General features: G+C 37.0%; 3 protein-coding genes across 3 annotated transcripts in view; 2 read left to right on the top strand and 1 right to left on the bottom strand.

Moving 5' to 3' along the window:
* The first annotated feature begins 185 nt into the window (after positions 1 to 185).
* Positions 186 to 14,116, top strand: LOC111321055 (protein disulfide-isomerase TMX3). Its single transcript, XM_022923829.2, has 17 exons — positions 186 to 326; positions 408 to 456; positions 1,244 to 1,283; positions 1,540 to 1,657; positions 2,398 to 2,443; positions 3,743 to 3,823; positions 5,346 to 5,463; positions 6,113 to 6,190; positions 6,681 to 6,744; positions 7,914 to 8,024; positions 8,586 to 8,646; positions 9,458 to 9,511; positions 10,228 to 10,284; positions 11,005 to 11,146; positions 11,255 to 11,293; positions 11,901 to 11,930; positions 12,980 to 14,116. Exons 1-17 carry the CDS (start codon positions 260 to 262, stop codon positions 13,208 to 13,210), a joined length of 1,386 nt encoding a protein of 461 aa, XP_022779564.2. The 5' UTR covers positions 186 to 259; the 3' UTR covers positions 13,211 to 14,116.
* Positions 14,117 to 15,031: 915 nt separating this feature from the next.
* LOC111321052 (large ribosomal subunit protein eL13-like) lies at positions 15,032 to 19,653 on the bottom strand. The gene is made up of 4 exons (XM_022923825.2): positions 19,581 to 19,653; positions 16,257 to 16,525; positions 15,459 to 15,632; positions 15,032 to 15,281 (listed from the first exon to the last, which is right to left on the bottom strand). The coding sequence occupies exons 2-4, from the start codon at positions 16,500 to 16,502 to the stop codon at positions 15,066 to 15,068; spliced, it is 636 nt and encodes a 211-aa protein (XP_022779560.2). The 5' UTR covers positions 16,503 to 16,525; positions 19,581 to 19,653; the 3' UTR covers positions 15,032 to 15,065.
* Positions 19,654 to 19,676: 23 nt separating this feature from the next.
* Positions 19,677 to 20,620, top strand: part of LOC111321053 (GEL complex subunit OPTI) — a 5,025-nt gene continuing 4,081 nt past the window's right edge. Inside the window, exon 1 of the mRNA XM_022923826.2 lies at positions 19,677 to 19,881. Coding sequence (XP_022779561.1) covers positions 19,771 to 19,881 — 111 coding nt within the window. The 5' untranslated portion in view covers positions 19,677 to 19,770. The remainder of the gene's footprint in view (positions 19,882 to 20,620) is intronic.

A 20,620-nucleotide genomic window follows, 5' to 3' on the forward strand; every position in this document is an offset into this window, starting at 1 on the left:
GGAGAGTTAGCAAGCCAGGACGGATTTATTTATTTTGTAATTTTCCATGAATTTTCGTATCGCACGTCGACAGCGTTTCTTCTTCTTTTTTTTTTTTTTTTTTTTGTGTGTGTGTGTGTACTTTTCTTTTGATGGTCGTCGAAACTTAGCTTTTCAACTTCTTTAAGTCGTGATCGTTCTTCTTTGCGCTACTCGCTCCAGGCTGTGACCCGACGTATTTGCGCGAAGACTGGGTCAAGGCCACTAACCAGCTGTCAAAATGGCGACCAAGAATGGGTCATCAAGGCAATTTTGGAGAATATTCCCTCTTACCGTCCTATCGCTAGGTAAATACTATTTCTAGCCATACGGTAATGAAACAAAAGCATGGTTTTGTTAGCGTGATCGTAATTTTTTCTTTCTTTCAGTCGTTTTGTTCTGTAGTTGCAATGCGTTTGTCAAAGAGCTTGACGACAGGTTAGGAGAACTGCCATTTGTGGTCTATTTTCTTTTTCTTATTCTTATTTGAAGAGTATAGTATATTTTAATCGTTGTTGTCATTCTTATTACTTACGATGAAAAAAGAGGAGAAAAAAAAAGAAGAAAAATAGAACGACCTCGAACGATTGGAAACGTCCAAATAGTTGATCGGAGGCGTCACTTCTTGGAAACCATATTGCTCCCTATACTCTGTCAGCTGAATTAACTGTTTTTGAATTTGCGTTCTAAATGCAGTAGTAATCGAAAAGGGAAAATAACAAACCTTTCTAATGAATCTTGGGACCACTTAATCAAGCCCGGCAAAGGATTTTCAATTACCAAAAGGTTTAAATTACGATCAGGAGAATAAGATAATTTGTAAGGCAAGGTGAATTAATTCAGGTGGCTAGTTAGAAAGCCCATCCTGCTAGAGTTTAACTCATTCTCAGAAATGGAGTGGCTGTACTTGTTCATCCCTGTGGATATACAACAGTCAATTTTTTGGTTTTACCCAGGGTTTTGTTCTGTTTTCCTGGCTGTTACTTGGTACCCCTAGAATACTCCTAGGTAGAGAGCTAGAGAGGTTTGGTGGAAGCTAAGTGTCTTGCTAAATAAGACAACACCTTGACACACTGAGAACTTACACTGGAGCATTTGATTAAAGTTGTGGGGTGCTGACCACTATTCCACCAAACCACTAGTGCTCCCAAATAAATTTAAGGTACACTACCTTCCTTTTAGTGCAGAATTAAGGGTAATCAGTGATATTCTTTCTTCCTCATAGCTTTTCATCTCTGATGAAGGAGGGCAGCTGGTTGGTGGAGGTATTGTCTCAATGATTTTTGTCAGTGAAATTGTGATCTACATGTATTCAACAACAGAGGAGACAATTTGTTTAAGTTTCTTTTGCACCATTAATATGGTCACAAACTTCTCGGTAAAATCAAGACCACTTTTGTCCAATACCTTAGTTAAGCCTTTTCCAGTCTCTCCTTAACAGAAAAATGATCCCAAAAACCTAGTAATTCAGTCTTTTGGTGATCGCTTCATGTTTGCTAAGCTCTTGGTAATGTCTTCTAGTTCTATGCTCCTTGGTGTGGTTATTGCAAGAAACTGGAACCTATATGGGCTGAAGTAGGGAAAACTCTTCATGGATCATCTATCACAGTTGCAAAATTAGATGCTACTAGATACTCAGGTATAGAGATATTTGGTTCTGTCCTCGTGTACCGGTTCACAAGAGCCAATACAAAAGACCAAACAATACACAATAGCTAACCGATAACTCCTAAACAAAGAAAGAACAATGGTAATTCCCTTGTTAACCGGTACACCAGGACAGAACCAGATATTTGAATGAGATATTTGAGTTGCTCTGATAAAAGGGTGATGCTCAAAACATCACCTTGTAAGCTCTTTACAGTGGCCCATTTGCATTATTTATCAACTCGGTTGATAAAACCAATTTATCTTGTCATACTCCCCCACCAATGCAGCACTACATTTTCTTTACAACTTACTCTCCTTTATCTATAGAGATATTTGCAATTTACACTACTTGTAATCTTTTGATTTCTGTAACAGTACTGCTAGTGCTCAATAAGAGTGAAGTATGAGTTGCTCTGATATATGAACTTCATATATTCATTGTAAGAGTGAAATATATTTGTGCTCTTTCATGATTCCATTCATTCATGAGAAGAGGCAGTTAATTGATAAATTAAAGGAAAACAACATCTTTGGACGTTAGAGTTTAAGTTTACTTTCAAATTCTTAGCAAAATTAAATTTGATTTGTAAGGTTAATTGGTTTCAAATACTTGGTAATATCTTTGTGTGATGAGAATAGATTGGATAGCTTATGATAAATGTATTTTACAGTTTCTCCTTTGGATTTCACTATTTAAGAAATTCTCTCTATTTTGATTTTGTTTTCTAGCATTAGCAAAACACTTTGGTATCAGAGGATTCCCTTCAATTAAATTGTGAGTAGCATTGGCAAACTATTATTAGCAATAAACAAAAATATATATTTGCACACTCTAGTTGGAAATGAATTCAGGTCAAAATGTGTAGTTTTAAACTTCTTTCATGGATAAGACTTTTTAGATAATTACACAAATTAGTGTGAATTTGTCTTTGCCTATGTATATGTATAATTTATATATAATATTATATGTATTATAACAGCAAAGCATTATCTTTTCAACTTGAAATATTTATTTACACTGCAGCAGCAGCAGCAGTAGTAGTAGTACTGTGGTAGTTGGTTAAAACTAAAAACAAATAAAAGTAAAGCTAACTAAGATAAACAAATTATAAACAAAAAATGAATACGAACAAAGCAAAATGGAAAAATACTCAATAATGCCCAATGTATAACTGCAATAATGATTAACTTAAAGCCCTCTTTACAGATAACTGTGCCAAGTGCAAATTTAAGTAGACTGACTTAAAAAGGGATTATCCGTGAAAGAAACTGCCTTTTATTTCAAAAGGACCATGAAATAAGGTGCAGTGCCAAAAAGGTGTAACTGAAAAATGCTAACAAACTTAGCAAAAAACACTGACAAGGAGGTTTTAAAAAATTAAGCATGAAGTGAATAATTAACAATTATTCCAGGAACATACATTGGATATGAGATGATAGATAGCCAACAAGGGGCGTAGCGCCAAGTTGGCTATAATCATTTCATATCCAACAAGTGCGAGTGGAATATAATTGTTTTATTAAAAATGCCCCCAAGAAATAATTATTTTGTAAGAAGAAACTGGATTTTTTAGCTCCCTTTTGATTTTAAGCTGACGCATACACTTACCATATATGTAGATTATGGTATATTGGCTCATATACCATAATGGCTAAGCCAATAAAAAGTCTTGAATTGCATTATCCAATGATCCGTATTTTAATAAACACAAATTGCACATTAAGAAATAGTTAGCAAACGCTTAAATCTTACAGATTTATGTATAAAAAACAAGAGAGACACTTTGGACAAAGGCATGATATATGGTGGAGATCAACCCTTTTTTCTTCTGCAATTCTCAAAATTTCAAAGAGTTTCAGTCTGCTTTTGAATAAATCAATTTAGGTCTGAAAAGTATTTTTCACTGATTATTTTGATGGGATATTTAAACCTGATTTATAGATTACTATACCTTCAGTTGCTAGATTGTACTGTTGTCTTATTTCTAAGGAATGACCCTAAATATTTTAAATATATATTCAGTAAGGTACTAACTTGTTGTGCCACACATTGTTCTTGCTTTTGGTATAACAGTATTAAGGGTAAACGAGTTATAACATTTGAAGGTGAACGCACAGTCCAGGACTTTGTTCAATTTGCAGAGAAGGCCAACAGGTGAGACGTGTTTGCTTGCCTGTCTTTGTGGTTGAACCCTTATACTCTCAGACATGATGAACTCGAAATTTCACCCAGTACTATCCTTACATTAACCAGCAAACAGGTACTGATAATACTCAGACTTGTCAAGTAGAAGTTTTTTCTTGATCCAACACCAAATTCTCATAACTAATGAAAAAGGAAATGTGCAGAAGCTAGAGGGGGGAATGAGCAATCAGATCCAGAGAGTTAAGGGGTTCATGCAAATTGTTTGTGTGTTAGTCGTTTTTAGACTAGTGACCCAATCAAACTTGATATATATCACAGAGGGGTTATTTTATAGACAGAGAAAATAGCTCTTGTGAAAAATGAGTAGTAGGTGCTCCAGATGGTGTTGAGTCCTTTTGTAATAGAACCTTAACCTGTCATGGTAGAAAGAATGGGGGCTTATTAGAAACTTGAGAACCCAAACACCTGAAAAACAACAACAAAAAATGATCACAGCAGATCAATTTCCAAAGAGAACTGGTGAGTGCTCTCGTAAAGGCTATTATATATGTGCCACGGAAAACTGACTTCTTTCTGTGGATGGCTGGCATTAGTTTGTTTTTATTAGTTCAAAACTTTTTTGAGCTGCATGGAATCGGTTATATTCTGAGATGAAATTGTTTAGGCATCTGCTGATTCTTTAAGAGCACAGTTGAGGAAAAATATTATTTTATCAAAACTGAGGTGATGTGTTAAAGCCATTGGAACTAAACAGTCAAGCCAATGGCAAAAGATTAAAAATAATTTTTGTTTGATTTTAAAAAGAAATGAACCAAATGCCAAAAAATGGAACACAAATAAAGTGGATACAAAAACAAAATGAAAAAACAATTTTGAGTGAAATACCCAAAATATGGGTAAGGTAATGAATCTGATCCAACCGACGTGTCGGCCGACACGTTGGCCGGACCTTATAGAAAGACTCTGCCTCGCTGGTACTTTCGCTTGGCTCCAAACTTCGACTCGTCGATCTCCACTGTTTTTCTTACACCTCCGATCTTCATGTCAGCGTTCATAATTTTCGTCGAACATACCGTTCGTAAGTCGCTCAGCGCACGGATCACTGTAGGCTTTGAAAGGCTAGTCAGTCTGGCGATGTTACTTCTAGAAGCCTTGATAGCCCACAGGAACATTAGATGAAGCCACGTACTCAGCGGGATGTTGGAACCTTCGAAAAACCAGGTTCGAAAAGCCAGGTTCGACAGCGGCTGTTTGTACAGCATCAGTGGTGTGTCGGTAGTGTGTCGGCCGACGCGTCGGTTGGATCAGATTCGTTACCTTTACCCAAAATACAGTAACTGTAAGTTTTGAATAATGACTAAATTGACAAGTGATAGTAAGAGAAAGTAATTGCTATAGATGTCTCCATTGTCAAGGGCTTGTTAACTAGTGCAAGAAATAGTTGACCATGTCCCTGAAATGTATCTTGCAGTTAATCATAAATATTTGTTTTTATCTAATTTTTATGTTTATAAATATGGTTACCCTTCAGACCAGCGGTTACTGAGCTCAAGGATGTAGCCCAAATGGAAAGAGTAAAAAAGGAGAAAAGCGTCTGCTTTTTCCTGGTTACAAGCAATGACAATCCAGAGTTGTCAGAAAAACTTAAAGTAGGTTGTTCATAAAGGCACATCAGTGTTCTTAACACTTTATTTTGAGTCAAAACCTAGTAACAAGATTTTGTGAATGTGATATGGACCCTGTATGATCAATTTTAAGACAAATGCAGCTTGAAGCAACAGCAGAAGCAACTGCAGCAACAACAACAACAACAACAACAACAACAACTAAAAAAACATCAACAAAAAGCTCACAGAAGGAATTAAGATATTCAACTTCAGAGAGTTTTGTAAAAATTTGAAAAGTACAGAGTGTTACGTACCTCTTATTATCCAACTGCACTGCAAGCAGAGTAAAAATAATGCACAAATCAAGTACAAATGTCCATCCTGCAATATTGGAAAGTTAGTTATTTGTACTGTGTAAAAAAGCCGTTTAACTGGTCTGCTGGGCATGCTGTACACATCCACCTGCTTTCCTCTTCCTGCTTCATGAGGAATTCACATGAAATAAAGCAGTTAGATAGTAAATAACTTATTAGACATTTTGGTGTATAGTATTGCTGAGTATTTTTACTCATTATTTGTATTTTGACTTGGCCTATGGACTTGTCAAAATAGGGTACAACTTGTAAAATACTCAGTGATTTCCATGCACCAAAATGTGTTATATCTAATTACAGATATATTTTTTTCTCAGGAAGTTTATTTTCAAGTTGCTGAAAATAAGGTTACTCAAAGCTATTTTTATCAAATTGACCAGGGGGCTTTACCAGAGGTGAGAATTCATATTCAAATCAGGTGAAGGAAAAGTCATAATAATATAATTGCAATTAGCAGTTACTGTTAGTAGTACTTTGTCTATAACATCTTATAATCAGGTATGACACATTTACTTGCTCATTATATTATACCTTAATTGATGTGGCACTAGCTACTACGTGACAGAGGCCATGGCCTTATGGTCAGTGCATCAGACTCAGGGGCAAGGGGTCAAGAGTTCAACAGGTTCAGGTTAGAGACTCGGCCAGGTGGATGTGTTGTGTTCTTGGACAAGACACTTAACTCTAACAGTGCCTCTATCCACACAGATGTAGAAATGAATACTGGTTAACTGTCAGGGAAGCCTGTGAAATGCTGGGGGGGGGGGGGGTAATCTTGTGATGGACTGGCATCCCATCCAGGGGGTAGTTAATAATCATTATGATATAATTATAGACCTGCTAAATCTCCCTCTGTCAGTTCATTTACTTTTTTTCTTTGTAAAGGATGATCAGGTAAAAGCACCAGCTGTCATTGTTTCAAAAGATAGTTCCATTTCCATGTTTGAAGGTATGCAATAATAGGGAAAATTAATATATGACTCGTAATTAGTCATTAGATAACATGACTAAATTGTTTCTCTTAGAAATGTTATTTGCCAATGAGTAGCAGAAGTTTTGGCATGCACCAATAATTTTTTTTTTCACAGTCTATGACTTTTATTTCCCTCTCTCCCTTATTCCAGCATTGCCTGATTTTAACAAAATGCTCTCTAATTTCTGGCAACATTGTCTAAGAGAAAAGATGGGACTTTCAAGTACCTCATTAGAAAATTTCTGTTTACTTCATGGAGGGGTTTATTGACCACCTAACAAGGGAGGGCATGCCATTTACTTTTGCCACTAAATATAGATAATTTTTTATCCTTCAACCATTTGTAGCTGTGCAATTATCAGTGATGTAAATTGCACATTCAAAATATTGGTTTTAACGCTAATATTTTTTTAGTATTTATTATTATTTACTTATTAAAACAAGTAACAGCAAATGCGTATTATTGAAAAAGTTTATCATGTATGATAAACAAGTGTTGCTGAAATGCAGGACTTTTTTCTAATTTTTTAAAATAACATATTAAATATAGATACAATGAATATACGAAGTTCATATATTTTGAACTGCGGTTGTAGATACGTATGATGCACGATCCTCACAGTAGAGAGTGCTATTTATGCAAAATCAGACCTGAAAAAAATCAGGCCTGTACGGGATTCGAACCACTGACCTCTGCGATACTAGTGCAGCGCTCTACCAATTGAGCTAACAAGCCAACTGGGAGCAGGCCGTTAAGTTGATTTGTAATAAACCCATGATGATAAATCAGATACAATGAATATATGAAGTTCATATATTTTGAACTGCGGTACAATGAATATATGAAGTTGAACTTCATATATTCATTGTATCTGATTTATTGTCACGGGTTATTACAAATCAACTTAAAGGCCTGCTCCCAGTTGGCTTGTTAGCTCAATTGGTAGAGCGCTGCACTAGTATCGCAGAGGTCAGTGGTTCGAATCCCGTACAGGCCTGATTTTTTTCAGGTCTGATTTTCGCTATTGCATAAATTAGCGCTCTCCACTGTGAGGATCGTGCATCATATGTATATTAAATATAGTTTTCAGTATGAATTAAAGGCTGAAAGAAATAGTTTTGTTGACTAATTTGTTTGAATCAAGTTTCAGACAATGTAACTGAAGAGAGTACTTTATCTGGATGGGTAAATAATGAAAGATTTGAAGCATTTGTTCATGTCACCAGATCAAATTTTCATGATGTCACCACAACTGGTAAATGAAACAAAAGTGATTCTTAATTTTACACAATCCCATGATTGATCAATGATCACTGTAAGTTGACTTCACCGACTGTTATGAAAACTTTGTAATTCAAGTATTTTCTCGTGGTTTAAAATTGCTAAACCAGAGATAGTTTCATTATCTTTTGTTTTAGAATATGATCATTACCCAGGTATTACAAGCCAAAGTAAAATGTAAATGAAACTGGTTTGAAAATCCAAGTGCACGTAAAAAAATAGCCACTAACAACAATTAAGTGCCTTCATGTTCAATGGGAGCAACTTTCACTTTATCGTCAACTTTATCATGTCAATCTAAAACTTTCCTTGCATTTGCATACATTGTTTTGTTTCTATGGTTGTTTTGTCCCAGGAGTATTTTGTTATACACTTTAACTTAAAATTTGTTCTATGAAAATATTTTAACTGAAGGTGACAGAAGAACTGTTAAAACATGTCTTTTCTGCTCCTATCTAGACCTTTTGGAAATAAATCAAACAATTTTCCTAATGAGATCCTAAAGTTTGATATTCTTTTGATAACTTACTTTCAGGTAAAATGATGCTGTTAACTGTACTGGCAGAACAAAAGAGTAAAAAGAAAATGAATGAAAGGTATTGGAAATTTTTACTGTTTGCTCTGATGATCTCACTAAAGATTCTTATCATAAAATTTTGTTATGAATTGACCTACTATCTGATATTTTTTAATTGTAATGTAACTCATTTTTTGTTGGAAATCCTTCTCTGATAGAGGACCAGACTGCTAAGATCTTTAAGTTTATAAAGGCCAATTTGAATGCAATGCACATCACATTTGCTTGGAAATTCCAAACTGGTGTCTCTGTCATTAGTCTCTCTGTCAACTGAAGATAAAATTTAACCTCATCATCATTTGAAAGGAAATTTGCTACATTCCCCAATTTTGGAAATAATACCAAAACACAAGATGGGAAGCCACACTCCCTACTCTTTTTAAGAAGTGTGTGGGTTCTTTAATATCCCCTGTTAACTAGTCCAGAGAATAATTATGCAAGAGATAGTGCCTAACTTAGGTTTATTGTCCTTATGCAAGAAGACTAGAACATCTGACCATTTGCAGATGCAGGTACCATTTGCAGGTTGTACATTCTCCTCAGTTAAGACCCTGAGTGTTGGTTAACTTTAGGGCTTTAACCCTTGACTGCCTGCATGGCAGTCCAGCACTCTACAATCTGAGCTAACCAGGTAGTGGCAAGTGATAACTTGTGGAGTACAACTGATCATGTGGAATACTTAAAATTAGACATTTTTATTACCCTTTACATCTTGAGTTTTTTGCAGGAATAATTCCTTGCCACATACATATCACTCTGTACAGTCTTTAAATTAATATGTTTTGAAGACTTATTTTCAAAATGTCATGTTGCTTTTTCAATTCTGTCAGAGTCAGCAAAATTGTCAAAAGTGTGGCTGTAAATGAACGGGAAAGATTTCACAGGTGAGTGCAACATTCTGCAGCTTCTGGAATCCTTTATATGACTGAACAAGGAGGGTTTTTCTACTCTTGGGCTGACTGATCTTCCCTACTGGAGCTTCCTTTAGGTCAGGTACAAAGAGGAGTTTTGGTACTCCCTTCAGATGTGATGTGGATTCAATGTGCAATAAAGGTTACCCCCTCTCCCCTTAGCTTTAGGATTTGCTTAGAGTTCACAAATAACTGTACCTTAACAATGTAGAGGCTAAGGAAACTTCTGGAAATATATGTTGCAGGGGCTTCATTAATGTTTTCTGCAGGAGGGCAACTGGTTTTCACAGGCGGGAAAAACTCTTTGAACTGAACTTCTTTATAAGATAAACTTTCCTCCAGACCGTCAAATCAGGTGGGCAAAACCGTCCTCACAACCGGTCAATTTGCCCTGTGCCTGGCCCTTAATGAAACCCCTGATGTTGGGATCACATGTTTGGATGCAGAAGAGACCCTTGTGAGTGAATTGTTTAATGATCTTGTTGTTACCCAATACACCTCTTCTAGTCCAATTTCAAATGTACCTGTTGAGGCACTGGACCACATCTCTTTCAAATAGCGTGACATGGAAAAAGTTTATCCAAAATGAAACATGTAAAAATTGCTAAAGGACAAGAGGAGGTGCTGTCAGAAAATTAGGTAAAACTTTTAATAATGTTAAGATTGACTTCTGATATTTTCATTTTCAGGCATTTTCAGTTTGGATGGATGTTGGGGGATACTATTGCAACAAATCTCATGATGAGGTAAAAAAAAAAGATTTTCAGTGGAGTTTTTCATGAAATCAATGCTTTTTAGTATGCAGAAATTTTCAAGATTGAATCTGCCGTAAACCCCCCAAAAATTCTCAGGCTGCTTTGTAAATGCAGTAAGCCAAATGCAGCTGAACCCTTTCATTCCCAAGATCTCATAAGAAATTCTCCTTACTGCCTGCCATACAATTCTTATGATGTAAGTTTGGAGAATTTGATATTGGATCAACTGATAATCCCCTGATTTTCTTTTTCCTTATTCTCCTTACTTTTCTTCATGATATTGTATTCGTGATGTTGTAAGGAGAAGTTCTGTCTTGGTCACTCATGGGAGATGTAAAAAGGGTTAAAGAAGTATATAAGAATCAGTTTATTCTGGTTGACAAGAAGGCAAAATTTTACATGCTTACACAAAGAAATAAGGGGAAAAAAAAGAAAAATGCAGACATCAGGGCAAACAAAGGGACGTTGTGGATCAACAACTTGATGGAACTTACAACTTATAACTTACTACATTTTCATACTGATGATACATAATTTAATAAAAATCTGATATAATTATGGACAGTTTAATTAATGGCGTACTTAATTTTTGCTGTTATTATGATCATTATTTATTATGACAGCAGAGTCTGATTAGATCATCATCATCATTATTGTTACTATCTCTACAATTTTCATATTATTAAGAAGTTATTTTCTTTTCACTCTCAGTACAATGTCAGCCCCATTCTTAATGGCATACAACAGTACAAATCATGTGTATTACTTGAAGCAGTACATAGAGATAAAAGAGGAATTTACTGAACAACAGCTGGTGTCTTTCCTTGAAGATGTATTGGAGGGTCGTGCAAAGGTAACTCTAAGGAGTTTTTAGCTGAATGTTATTTACCTCTGAAACTCTAGTTGCAGTCACGCGGGCATTTTGTCAGTTAACCAATATACTTGTTTTTCATCTTTGCAGGGATATGGTGGGGACTCGTATTTTCAAAGATTTTATAGGGTAAGACACCGCTTGTAAAATTATTGAACACTTAATTTATTTGAACACTGAGGCTGAGATCAACCAAAATTTTAAACGCATACTTGGGAGGTACTTGAGGCTTAAATTTAGTGAATATTTTTTACCAAAGAGTTAATTTTATAGGAACGTTGTGGCTGAGGTAAGACCAAAATTTAAGTGCATGCGTGGAACATATCTCAGACTGAGATGTATGGTTAAGAACATCTTTACTTTTTGTTGCATTGTGACTCTCTGTGTTCAAACAGTTTTGTAAAGCCAAATTTAGCAAGAACATTAGGGTACATTGCTCAAGGATTTGACAAGAATCTTGTCACCACACCTGAGTAAATATCCCATCTTCATGAGGGTCGCTTGTCTCGTCTTCATGTTTTGCTTGGGTGCCTTGTTGGAGGCAGTAGTTAAACTCCAGGATCATTCTTCTTCTTTTAAAAACGAGTGTATTTGGAAATGTTCGATAAGATGTGGTGTGTTTTCCCTGATGAGCAAAAAATTGCTTGATATCAGCTGAAATATCGCTCTATGTTTGTGATAATTTCACGTTTTACAATATATTGAGTAGTATTCTGTGGTTTAATCTCTTTCAAAGGGGATTTGGGAACTTCTCAGATCGATTTACGTAAGTATTGCTTAACATTTATGTTCTGTTTGCTCTTCCTTATTAGCAATTTAAACAATTTAATTATTAACCCCGTTCCCAGGGTTTCTCATCTTCCTGCCCCAACCCACCCCCTCCCCCGAGGTGGCAAGATGAGAGACCCTCGGAAGGAGGTTGTTTAATTATTAACAAATAGATTCTATATTGCCGTGTATCTGTTCAGTAATAGTTCACATGATGGGGCCAAGTGTGTCAATGATCTTCTTACCGCATTTTGGCCAACCTCGTTCCCAGGGTCTCTCATCTTCCTGCCCCCTGGAGCGGGGGGCGGGGGCGGGAAGATGAGAGACCCTGGGAACGAGGTTGCATTTTGGCGTCTTCTGTGATCACAACAACACTGAATCTATTTGTTAAATGAAACTGCTGTTAATGGTGACTTCAGTTCTGCGTCTGTCCTCCAACAGATCATTAGTAAGATCCAATCAAAATGCTCCTATGATTCAGCTTGTGATACAATTTCTTTTATTATATACACACTCAGTGATCTTGGCGTTTCAAGCAATCTGATTGGTTCGCTATCTCGGGCTAATCAACAATGTACACCTCCGAGCGAGTGGATAATGTGAAAATCAAAATAGCGGGCGTAAACTCGCGTTTCGCTAAAGTTTCAGAAGCAGCAATTGCCTTTAAATGGCTTCCTTTTAATTTTGTCGAGATCACTTCGTGTGTATATACTAAAACAATTATTCTTTTCAATCTTGGTGAATAGTGGCTTTCGAGAATATTTAGCCACTATTCACATCGATTTCAAAGAATAATTGTTAATTATATCATGTGAAACACTCAACTGAGCTCCCTTATAAAGCAGTGCTGCATACAGTTTGTCAACAAAAGTACACTAACGATGTTTACTAATATCCTCGTTTCCTTCATTTTGCTTATTGCTCTAATGGCTAAAGAAGAGCGGTGTTGGTTCTTTTCATTTATTATAAACTGACTGTTGTTTAAGTAAAGATCATTACTGCAAATATCTCTCACCTTCATCGAACCTTTATATTTGATGATTACAGGAAATCTGGACCACCCAACCCATTGCTGCTCTTCTCATGTTTGGCTTCCCTCTACTGGTGTTCTCGTTTCTAATCTATATGCTTTGCATTGCTGACTCCGGACCTGAGGAGGACGATTTCGAAGAGCTTGAAGATGAAGGCGCCGAGTTTATAGATGATAAAGATGGAGAAAGAGAACTTAAAGCAACTGAGGAGGAATTTGATCCAAATCCAAAACCAAAGACAGAATAATCGCTTTATTCAGAAACATTACAATTGTTGTGGCGGCATCTACTTTTCCAGAATCGCAATGGTAGAAGGAACCCTTCAGAGATGTCCAGGTTTTTCTGAGGAGCAAGCCAGAATGGTTCATCCTAGCCTATATAAGAAGCGGTTTTTCGTCCAGCGCTTAATGATAATAAAGATAGCAGAGTGGCGACTGTGAGTGGTAAAACTATAACATTACTTCCCGAGTTCCACGCGGCTCCGCTGCTCGCGGTTTCGAGGTGCACACGAAACCCTCATCTACGCAGGCTAGGTACTTGGTCAGCTGCTTAGAGTCCATTTCAATCGAGCGTGGTAAAACCAAAACCAGTGTTCACACAACAGCCACCGCGAGCCAAGGGGAAATGTTACATGGAGCCGATGAGGATGAATGGGAAAACAAGTTAAAAACAAGCACACTGCAAAAAGCTAACGAAAATGAGAGTGATCAAGTTAGGATTGGTTTTTAACTATGCGAGGTTCCTTGACCAACTACAAATACAACTTGAGTGCAGTCACTCATGCCTTCCCAACCTCGTTACCAGGGTCGAGCCTGAGAACGAGGTTGATGCCATCTGTGCAGACTCTCCTAAGGCTTAGGAAATCCCCCATCAATTCAGCGACTAGAAGCATATCCAAACCTCAGTGGACCGTCTGGCATCTTAGTTCTGGGAGTCACCTTATACACACAGCTTTTCTTACCAGGCCGAATTTCACGCATTACGGATGACTTTTAAGACCACTTACTACGTAGACCAAAGCAATCAGATAGTGGCGACTGAACTTTTCCTCTGCTTTCACAGTCTATTCGTTGCTTTTACTGGGCTTTTAATTCAGTTTACTCCATACACACAATTGAAAGAAAGTTAATAAATATATGCCTGAATCAACTCATTTTTGAAGTCGTTTAGATTGAGTTTCCCATCATAAACGCATCTGGGGTCGAAACATGCAAGTTGAATTCCTCAACAGCAGAACTTCATTATTCCTTAGGAAGGACTTTGCAATTCATGCACACTCCCGTCAAGGTTTTAGTCCACAGAACTCGAGGGTTGGGAGGAAGGGGGGCCATTCCTCGATTTGGCAAAAAAATGAGTGTGATGCCCATGCCCAACAGCGTAGGTTGGTCAATCAAGTGTTGCACAGCATCGTTAACGTTACTATTCAGTGTCTTAAACAGTGTGTCATTAAGGATAGGAACAAATTCTACTTCAAGAGAATGAAGTTGCACAACACTCGGGTTGCATAAAACTTATGATAGAAAGGTTAAAGATAAGTCCGAAAAAGCAAGAGTGAACCATTTAATCCCCAGATGCCACACAAAGTGATATTCAAAACTTGCCAAACAAAAGTTCATCTACATTCTTTCAGTAGGCTGCGCTTTCACAGGAGATCCGAATGAAGGTAGCTCAGTAATGCAAAACTACAATGTACATTGACAAAAATAACATTGACAAGGGTCGGCTCTGTCAGGACATGGTTGTTCAATGCACCAATATAACTCACCCAAATGTTACTGTTATGAGATAACGTTGCTATTGCATGCAATTAGCCAATTTATTGTGATAAGGGGGGGGTTTACCCCTGTGGGGGATAGGGTGTGGGTGGGGTTATTGAAATGTTCCCTGCCAAGCAAAATTCAGACACAAACTTGGCCACAAATTTTCCATAAAAGTTGGACTCCATCTGAGTGTGAGGCACTTAATATCATGGCCAAGCAATGTGAAATATCACAGTACTTTTCAGAAATTCAGTCTTGGCAGTATTGAATCAGGCTTTAGATAACTACAAAGAATAACAGTGCACATGTTTCAGCAGATGAATTTGAACATTTATTCACAACTTATTTCTTCTTCATTGCATCTTGCTCAGCTTTCTCCCTAGCCCTCTTCTCACGGATGCCAACCAACCTGGCATTGGCACGAGCAATACGCATGCTACAGAATACACTGGTGTTCTTTTCCTCATCAGTGATCTTGCGAGCCTTGATTGGTAGGCGAGACTGTTGGATTGGCATGACTGCTCCCTGAAGTTGTACTGCATTGGACAACTCGGCAGCCTAGAATTTTGGATAAATCAAATAAACATTTTACTAAAAAAAAAAAATCTGTTATAACAGTCTACATCACAGAGGAAAGAAAGTTTTGTAAATCACAGGATGAAGGCAATTGATTTACAAACTTTTCAAGTGTTTTTGCATGGATTATTACATGTATCTTTGTACTTCATTTGTTACCTCACTATCTCCTTGTTTGGGTTTGCTGGCCTTCCTTGGGAAGACAATCAACTTGCTCTTGTACTCCTTCAGTCTTTGTACATTAGCCTGTAGGGATTCCGCTGATCTGTTCTTTCTTCTGTGATCAACAGAGATACCAATAGTTGGAGCGACTTTACGGGAGATGCCAGCAGCCTGAAACAATGAAAGTAATAAATGACCCTGTTAATGACCAAGTTGAAATAAAAGTTGCTTTGCATCTGACTGGATAAAAGGCACAGAGAACGGCAAAACTAAAGGAAATCTAAAACACTTTCACTACTCAATTGAAAATTACCATAATTAAACAAAGCTCATTACTGGCCAGCTAAACCCCTCTGTAACACCTCTTACCACCTTCCATTGAGCCTACAAGCAGGCTTTCTGACATTGGTGTTCAGTTTCACACAAGCGAGTTACCAGCTGAGCGAGCGCCTTGGAAAAAAGCCTCTCCATAAGCCATTTGCTTTCATATTTCTCGCATTTATCCATGAACTAGGCACTCTCAACTGGTCAAGAATGACAGGACACTTACAGAGATGTCAATGAAAATTTAAAGAAACAGCACTCTTTTTGATGCCCAGAGTGCTGGAAATTACATTCTAAGCCTCTAGAGTTCCAATTTTTTTTCTGGGGGAGCATTCCCTCAGACCGTCCTTGAGGAAAAGGAGCTTTACAGCCCTTTTTTCAAGCACAGCAGCCTATAACACCATCAGCAGCCACTTGTGGAAAAATTTTTAGCACCCCTGTTATAATCCAAGGATCTACCTAAATTCCTACCTTCAGTTCTTCCAAAGTGAAGCCTCGTCCAGCCCTTATCTTGGTGTTATACTTAAAAGTTGGGCAACGCACAATTGGACGCAAAGCACCAGCTACTGGACGAGGTGCAATCTGTAAAGCCCTCTTTACACGGGCAACACGCCTGCGCTTCTTGCGCCCAGGCTGATCAAACCATGTTCTTACATAGTTCTGCCACTGTTTGTGGAAGTGGTTGTTGTGTATCATGTTATTGTGTTTGGGTGCCATGGTGGTAAGGCTGGGTATTAAACCTAAAAGAAAAGAGAGTTACATGAGATATGGGTGATTCAATTTCACTACTGTAAAATGAATAACACTACAGTATGATGTAGGAAATTTTAAGACACAAAGGACTTTGTCTCCTCATATCTAACACCCCTATCACACCAAAGCCTAAACGTTTTATAAAGCTGTTTCAGGGTTTGTACACCTTTGACCCGTTAAAATTCCATGACTTTTTCCATGACCTTTTGAAAGATTCCATGACAAGAATGCAGTGTGAAAGAATGTTTGCAAACATTCCCACAACGTGTGCTTCTGTTTATTTCTAATGAAAATAAATCTGATTTTTGGACTCGTCAGTTAACTTTTCAACTTTAGTTCTTATTGCCTTTCACTCATAGAGAGCATATTGATTTTCCATGACTTTCCATGACCCACACCTAAATTTCATGACTTTCCAGGCCTGGAAAATGAAATTTTGAAATTCCATGACTTTCCAGGTTTTCCATGACCTGTACAAACCCTGTGTTTGGTTACACACAATTGAAAATTGTTTTCCCCCTAGTAGCTGCTTAAACTGATGTTTGTCTACCACAAATTTAGCATATTGAAATTAACAGTTAGTGACTACATGAAACCTGTGGAAAATTCAAATTTTCAGTTTTGATTTTCATTCAGTTAAAGTGTCTATAAGGCCAACAGGGTTTTTATTGTTTTGGTATCTCTTTAACCTGTAAAAAAAGTATTCTAAAAAAAAATTGATTCTGATGCCCCTTCACCCTAAAATGGAGCTTTAAAGTTCCCACTTCAGCCACACCCAATGAAGTTGACTGTGTAAGGGAAGATTGGTGATGAGTGACATCACTCCAGGAGTGTCTTGAGTGTCATGTTGTTACTTTGCTTGACAAACGCAGTACTTTTACAACACATCTATCGGGCATATTTATGTCAACGAAAACTCTTTACCTTACTGAAAAACACGGTGAAATGAATCACTGGCGGGATTTGGCACATTCCTGATTTGACATCACGACCATTTTGAACCCAATCTCTTTTTTGCCCCAACTCACGGTCACCTTCAATGGGCATGGCCAAAGCGGGAAGTTTAAAGCTCGATTTCAGGGCTCGTCAGAATCCAATTTTTATTTAAGAATACTTTTTCAAATGTTAAACACATACCAAAACTATAAAAACCCCGTTGGCCGTATAGACACTTTAAACCAGGAACAAACTGAAATGTTTTGCTGACATTAATGGGGTATGGGTCAAAGTGAAAAATGTGACAATTAGTTTATTTTTTAACAAAAACGGTACAATTTCTTTTGTATGGCACTTCCCTATCCCTTATTCATCTACGTACAATAAAAATGTATAACAGTTACTCATCTGTATTTTGACTTTTTTATAATATCTAGGCTTAATTTAACACTATACTTAATAACATAGTGCATTTAACAAGAAACTGTCTTTAACCCTTCCTGAAGTAATAAATACTCACATGAAACACACAACTTAGTATGTTTCAATTCATAAAGCAAATGGTCCCGCAGAATAAACTACATTGCGTCAGCTTGAGGTGGCTGAACACAGTTATTGATACTTTTGTTTCTTTCACCATTTTCTCTAAAACCCTTGCTCTCTCAGTCGCCAAAACGGGCACCAAGCAAGTCAACAACACAAACTTTGTTTTTTCGATAGTTAAACTGACGTATGTGCCATTGCCATGGTGACATGAAGGGATATAAATAGGCAATTAAAATCGGATTTGTTTCTGTAGAAAATCTAGTCATTAGATTTTCTTTATAATTTGCATGCAGTGAGCATGTAACAATACTCACAAATTAACGCCATTTTGCTCACTATTTAATTAACAGAGAGATCTTTGATTATCCCTTGTCGAAGGTTCACTTGATTTTCTAAAATTTCCTTTGTTTAAAATCAATTTTTTTCAATGCTCCAGTTACTTATTTCCTAAAGTATTTTTGTGCCAATTTTGTGAAATTCTAATGTGTGGTTCTCAAGAAATAGGCATATCTCCGAGAAAGCAATTTTCCATTCAATCGCGATTTTTTGACTTACTACACATGCACTGCATTTAACTGGTTTCTTTTGGTAACAATGAAAAAGCTGAGAATTGCTGGGTTCTTTGCACCTTCAACTTTTCTAACATATCTTTGTAATAAAAGATTACAGCCCTCTATACACTGCACCAACTATAGAGAAAAATAGCACAGATAGTGCGGGTATGTGTTAAGTAAATGATATGACCACGCTGCTGATGGCATGTTTGTTTTTTGCAATCTTTGTGCACATGCTGAATTGCATCAGCAAACGCATGCGCAAAAACTGTGTTCAGCCACCTTAATGCTACCAACATAGTAAGAGAACAATGTTGTTATAAGGGTTGTAGAACCTTTAAGGCATAAGGATGTAATAGTAACACAATGACACTAACACATCAACGAACACTTAGCTTACACTAAAATTGTTCTATTAACAATGACAAGGCATCATGTTCAAAATTGGTGTAAGCATGCAATTCTCTAACAGTTACAAAGGAAAAAAATGGTAGTTAGAATTGAATTAGCTTTTTCTAAGTGATTATCACAAATTTTAAAATTCATGACACGATAAGCAATAGGACAGGGTGTGTTTAAAGCTCTACCATCGGCATAGTCACAAATTTGACTTCGATAAGGTACCTGACCATCAAAACAAGTGTGCTCAGTTCATGCAAGTTTTGCAGACAATAAAAAATTGTAGTTACAGTACAGCTGAGACACTGACTTGTACATGTTTATATTTCACTAAATAAACACTTCAAGACTGAGATGACGAATAAATGCCGATGCACTGCCCTTTAATACAACCACGATTACGTACATCATTAAACCACCCAAAATACAATATTTCATACTAAGTGTCTGACAATTAAGGGAGGCAAAACCTACTCCAACCAGACGACTACATAAAAATAACTCTTTGATTGGGCACAAAATTTATTAAGAAATTTATATAACCCAATAGCTTCGAGAATTATGATGCGATGCGAGAGAAATTCATGGATTGTTGCTCAACACTGACCTTACAACCAAAACTTCACCACAATGCAAGGAAAGAGGGTGAGAGCGAGAAGGACGTGACGCATTGTGGGATATCTTATAGAGGTCAGCGGTAAATTTCATTGACTAAAAGTGTTCCACCGATTTGGAGTACATGTGCCGGAATAATTTAACCTAAATGATCTTCAAATGATAACTGTTTTTACCATAATATGTCTGTACAGAAGCTAAAAAGATCTCAGAAAGATGTTGGTGTATCAAATGAATCAGTGTCTGCGACAGTGAAAAAGGCTTTTAAGAAAAATTCCAGTTGGGAAGATAAGGTAGATGGATATATTTATTCGCGATTGGTAGAAATTCCTCAAGAAGAGATTGATCATTTAGCTAAATGTTATACACCTTATATTTGTTGTTAAAAGAGGATTTGTTACTTCTTGTTCAATGAAGAAACCCTTCGACTATTTGCTGACAAAATCCTTACTCAACGAATATATGAAATTCTTATATCTGAACTGCAGTTATAGAAACGTATTTTTGCACGATCCTCGCAGTAGAGAGCACTATTTAAACAATAGTGAAAATCAGACCTGAAAAAATTCAGGCCTGTGTGGGATTCGAACCACTGACCTCTGCGATACTAGTGCAGCGCTGCAGTAGTATCGCAGAGGTCAGTGGTTCGAATCCCGTACAGGCCTGAATTTTTTCAGGTCTGATTTTCACTGTTGTACTGCGAGGATCGTGCACAAATAAAATCCTTACTTTTGCATGCAATTACCTGCACGAACATGCCCAGCTTAGCAATAGTCAGTCTATCAATTTAGACAACAAAACCCCAATTTCTTGAATGTAGTAAAGATATGCATCATGGCGTAACCATCAAAGCTGTGTATAGCATTTGCGTACTTTGATTAAGAACATAATATTTTATTTCACACTGGTCAGTTTGCTCAGCTACTTGAGGTACACATTTGCAACTGGAACTTTGATTCATAGGTAGTGTGAGGGGTTTTAGCACTATTCCTTGGGTGCTTTATATCCAGCCAAAAAGTTCAAATTTTCTGG

The sequence above is a fragment of the Stylophora pistillata genome, chromosome 3 (genome assembly GCF_964205215.1).
Source record: "Stylophora pistillata chromosome 3, jaStyPist1.2, whole genome shotgun sequence".
Classification (NCBI taxonomy): domain Eukaryota; kingdom Metazoa; phylum Cnidaria; class Anthozoa; order Scleractinia; family Pocilloporidae; genus Stylophora; species Stylophora pistillata.

Excerpts from the sequence above, each read along its gene's own strand:
- LOC111321055 (XM_022923829.2), top strand. The coding sequence starts at position 260 with ATGGCGACCAAGAATGGGTCATCAAGGCAATTTTGGAGAATATTCCCT. Across the intron at positions 2,444-3,742 it reads GGATTCCCTTCAATTAAATT|TATTAAGGGTAAACGAGTTA; the intron begins GTGAGTAGCATT and ends TTGGTATAACAG. Across the intron at positions 6,191-6,680 it reads ACCAGGGGGCTTTACCAGAG|GATGATCAGGTAAAAGCACC; the intron begins GTGAGAATTCAT and ends TTCTTTGTAAAG.
- LOC111321052 (XM_022923825.2), bottom strand. The coding sequence starts at position 16,502 with ATGGCACCCAAACACAATAACATGATACACAACAACCACTTCCACAAA. Across the intron at positions 15,633-16,256 it reads TCACTTTGGAAGAACTGAAG|GCTGCTGGCATCTCCCGTAA; the intron begins GTAGGAATTTAG and ends TCATTGTTTCAG. Across the intron at positions 15,282-15,458 it reads CCAAACAAGGAGATAGTGAG|GCTGCCGAGTTGTCCAATGC; the intron begins GTAACAAATGAA and ends CCAAAATTCTAG.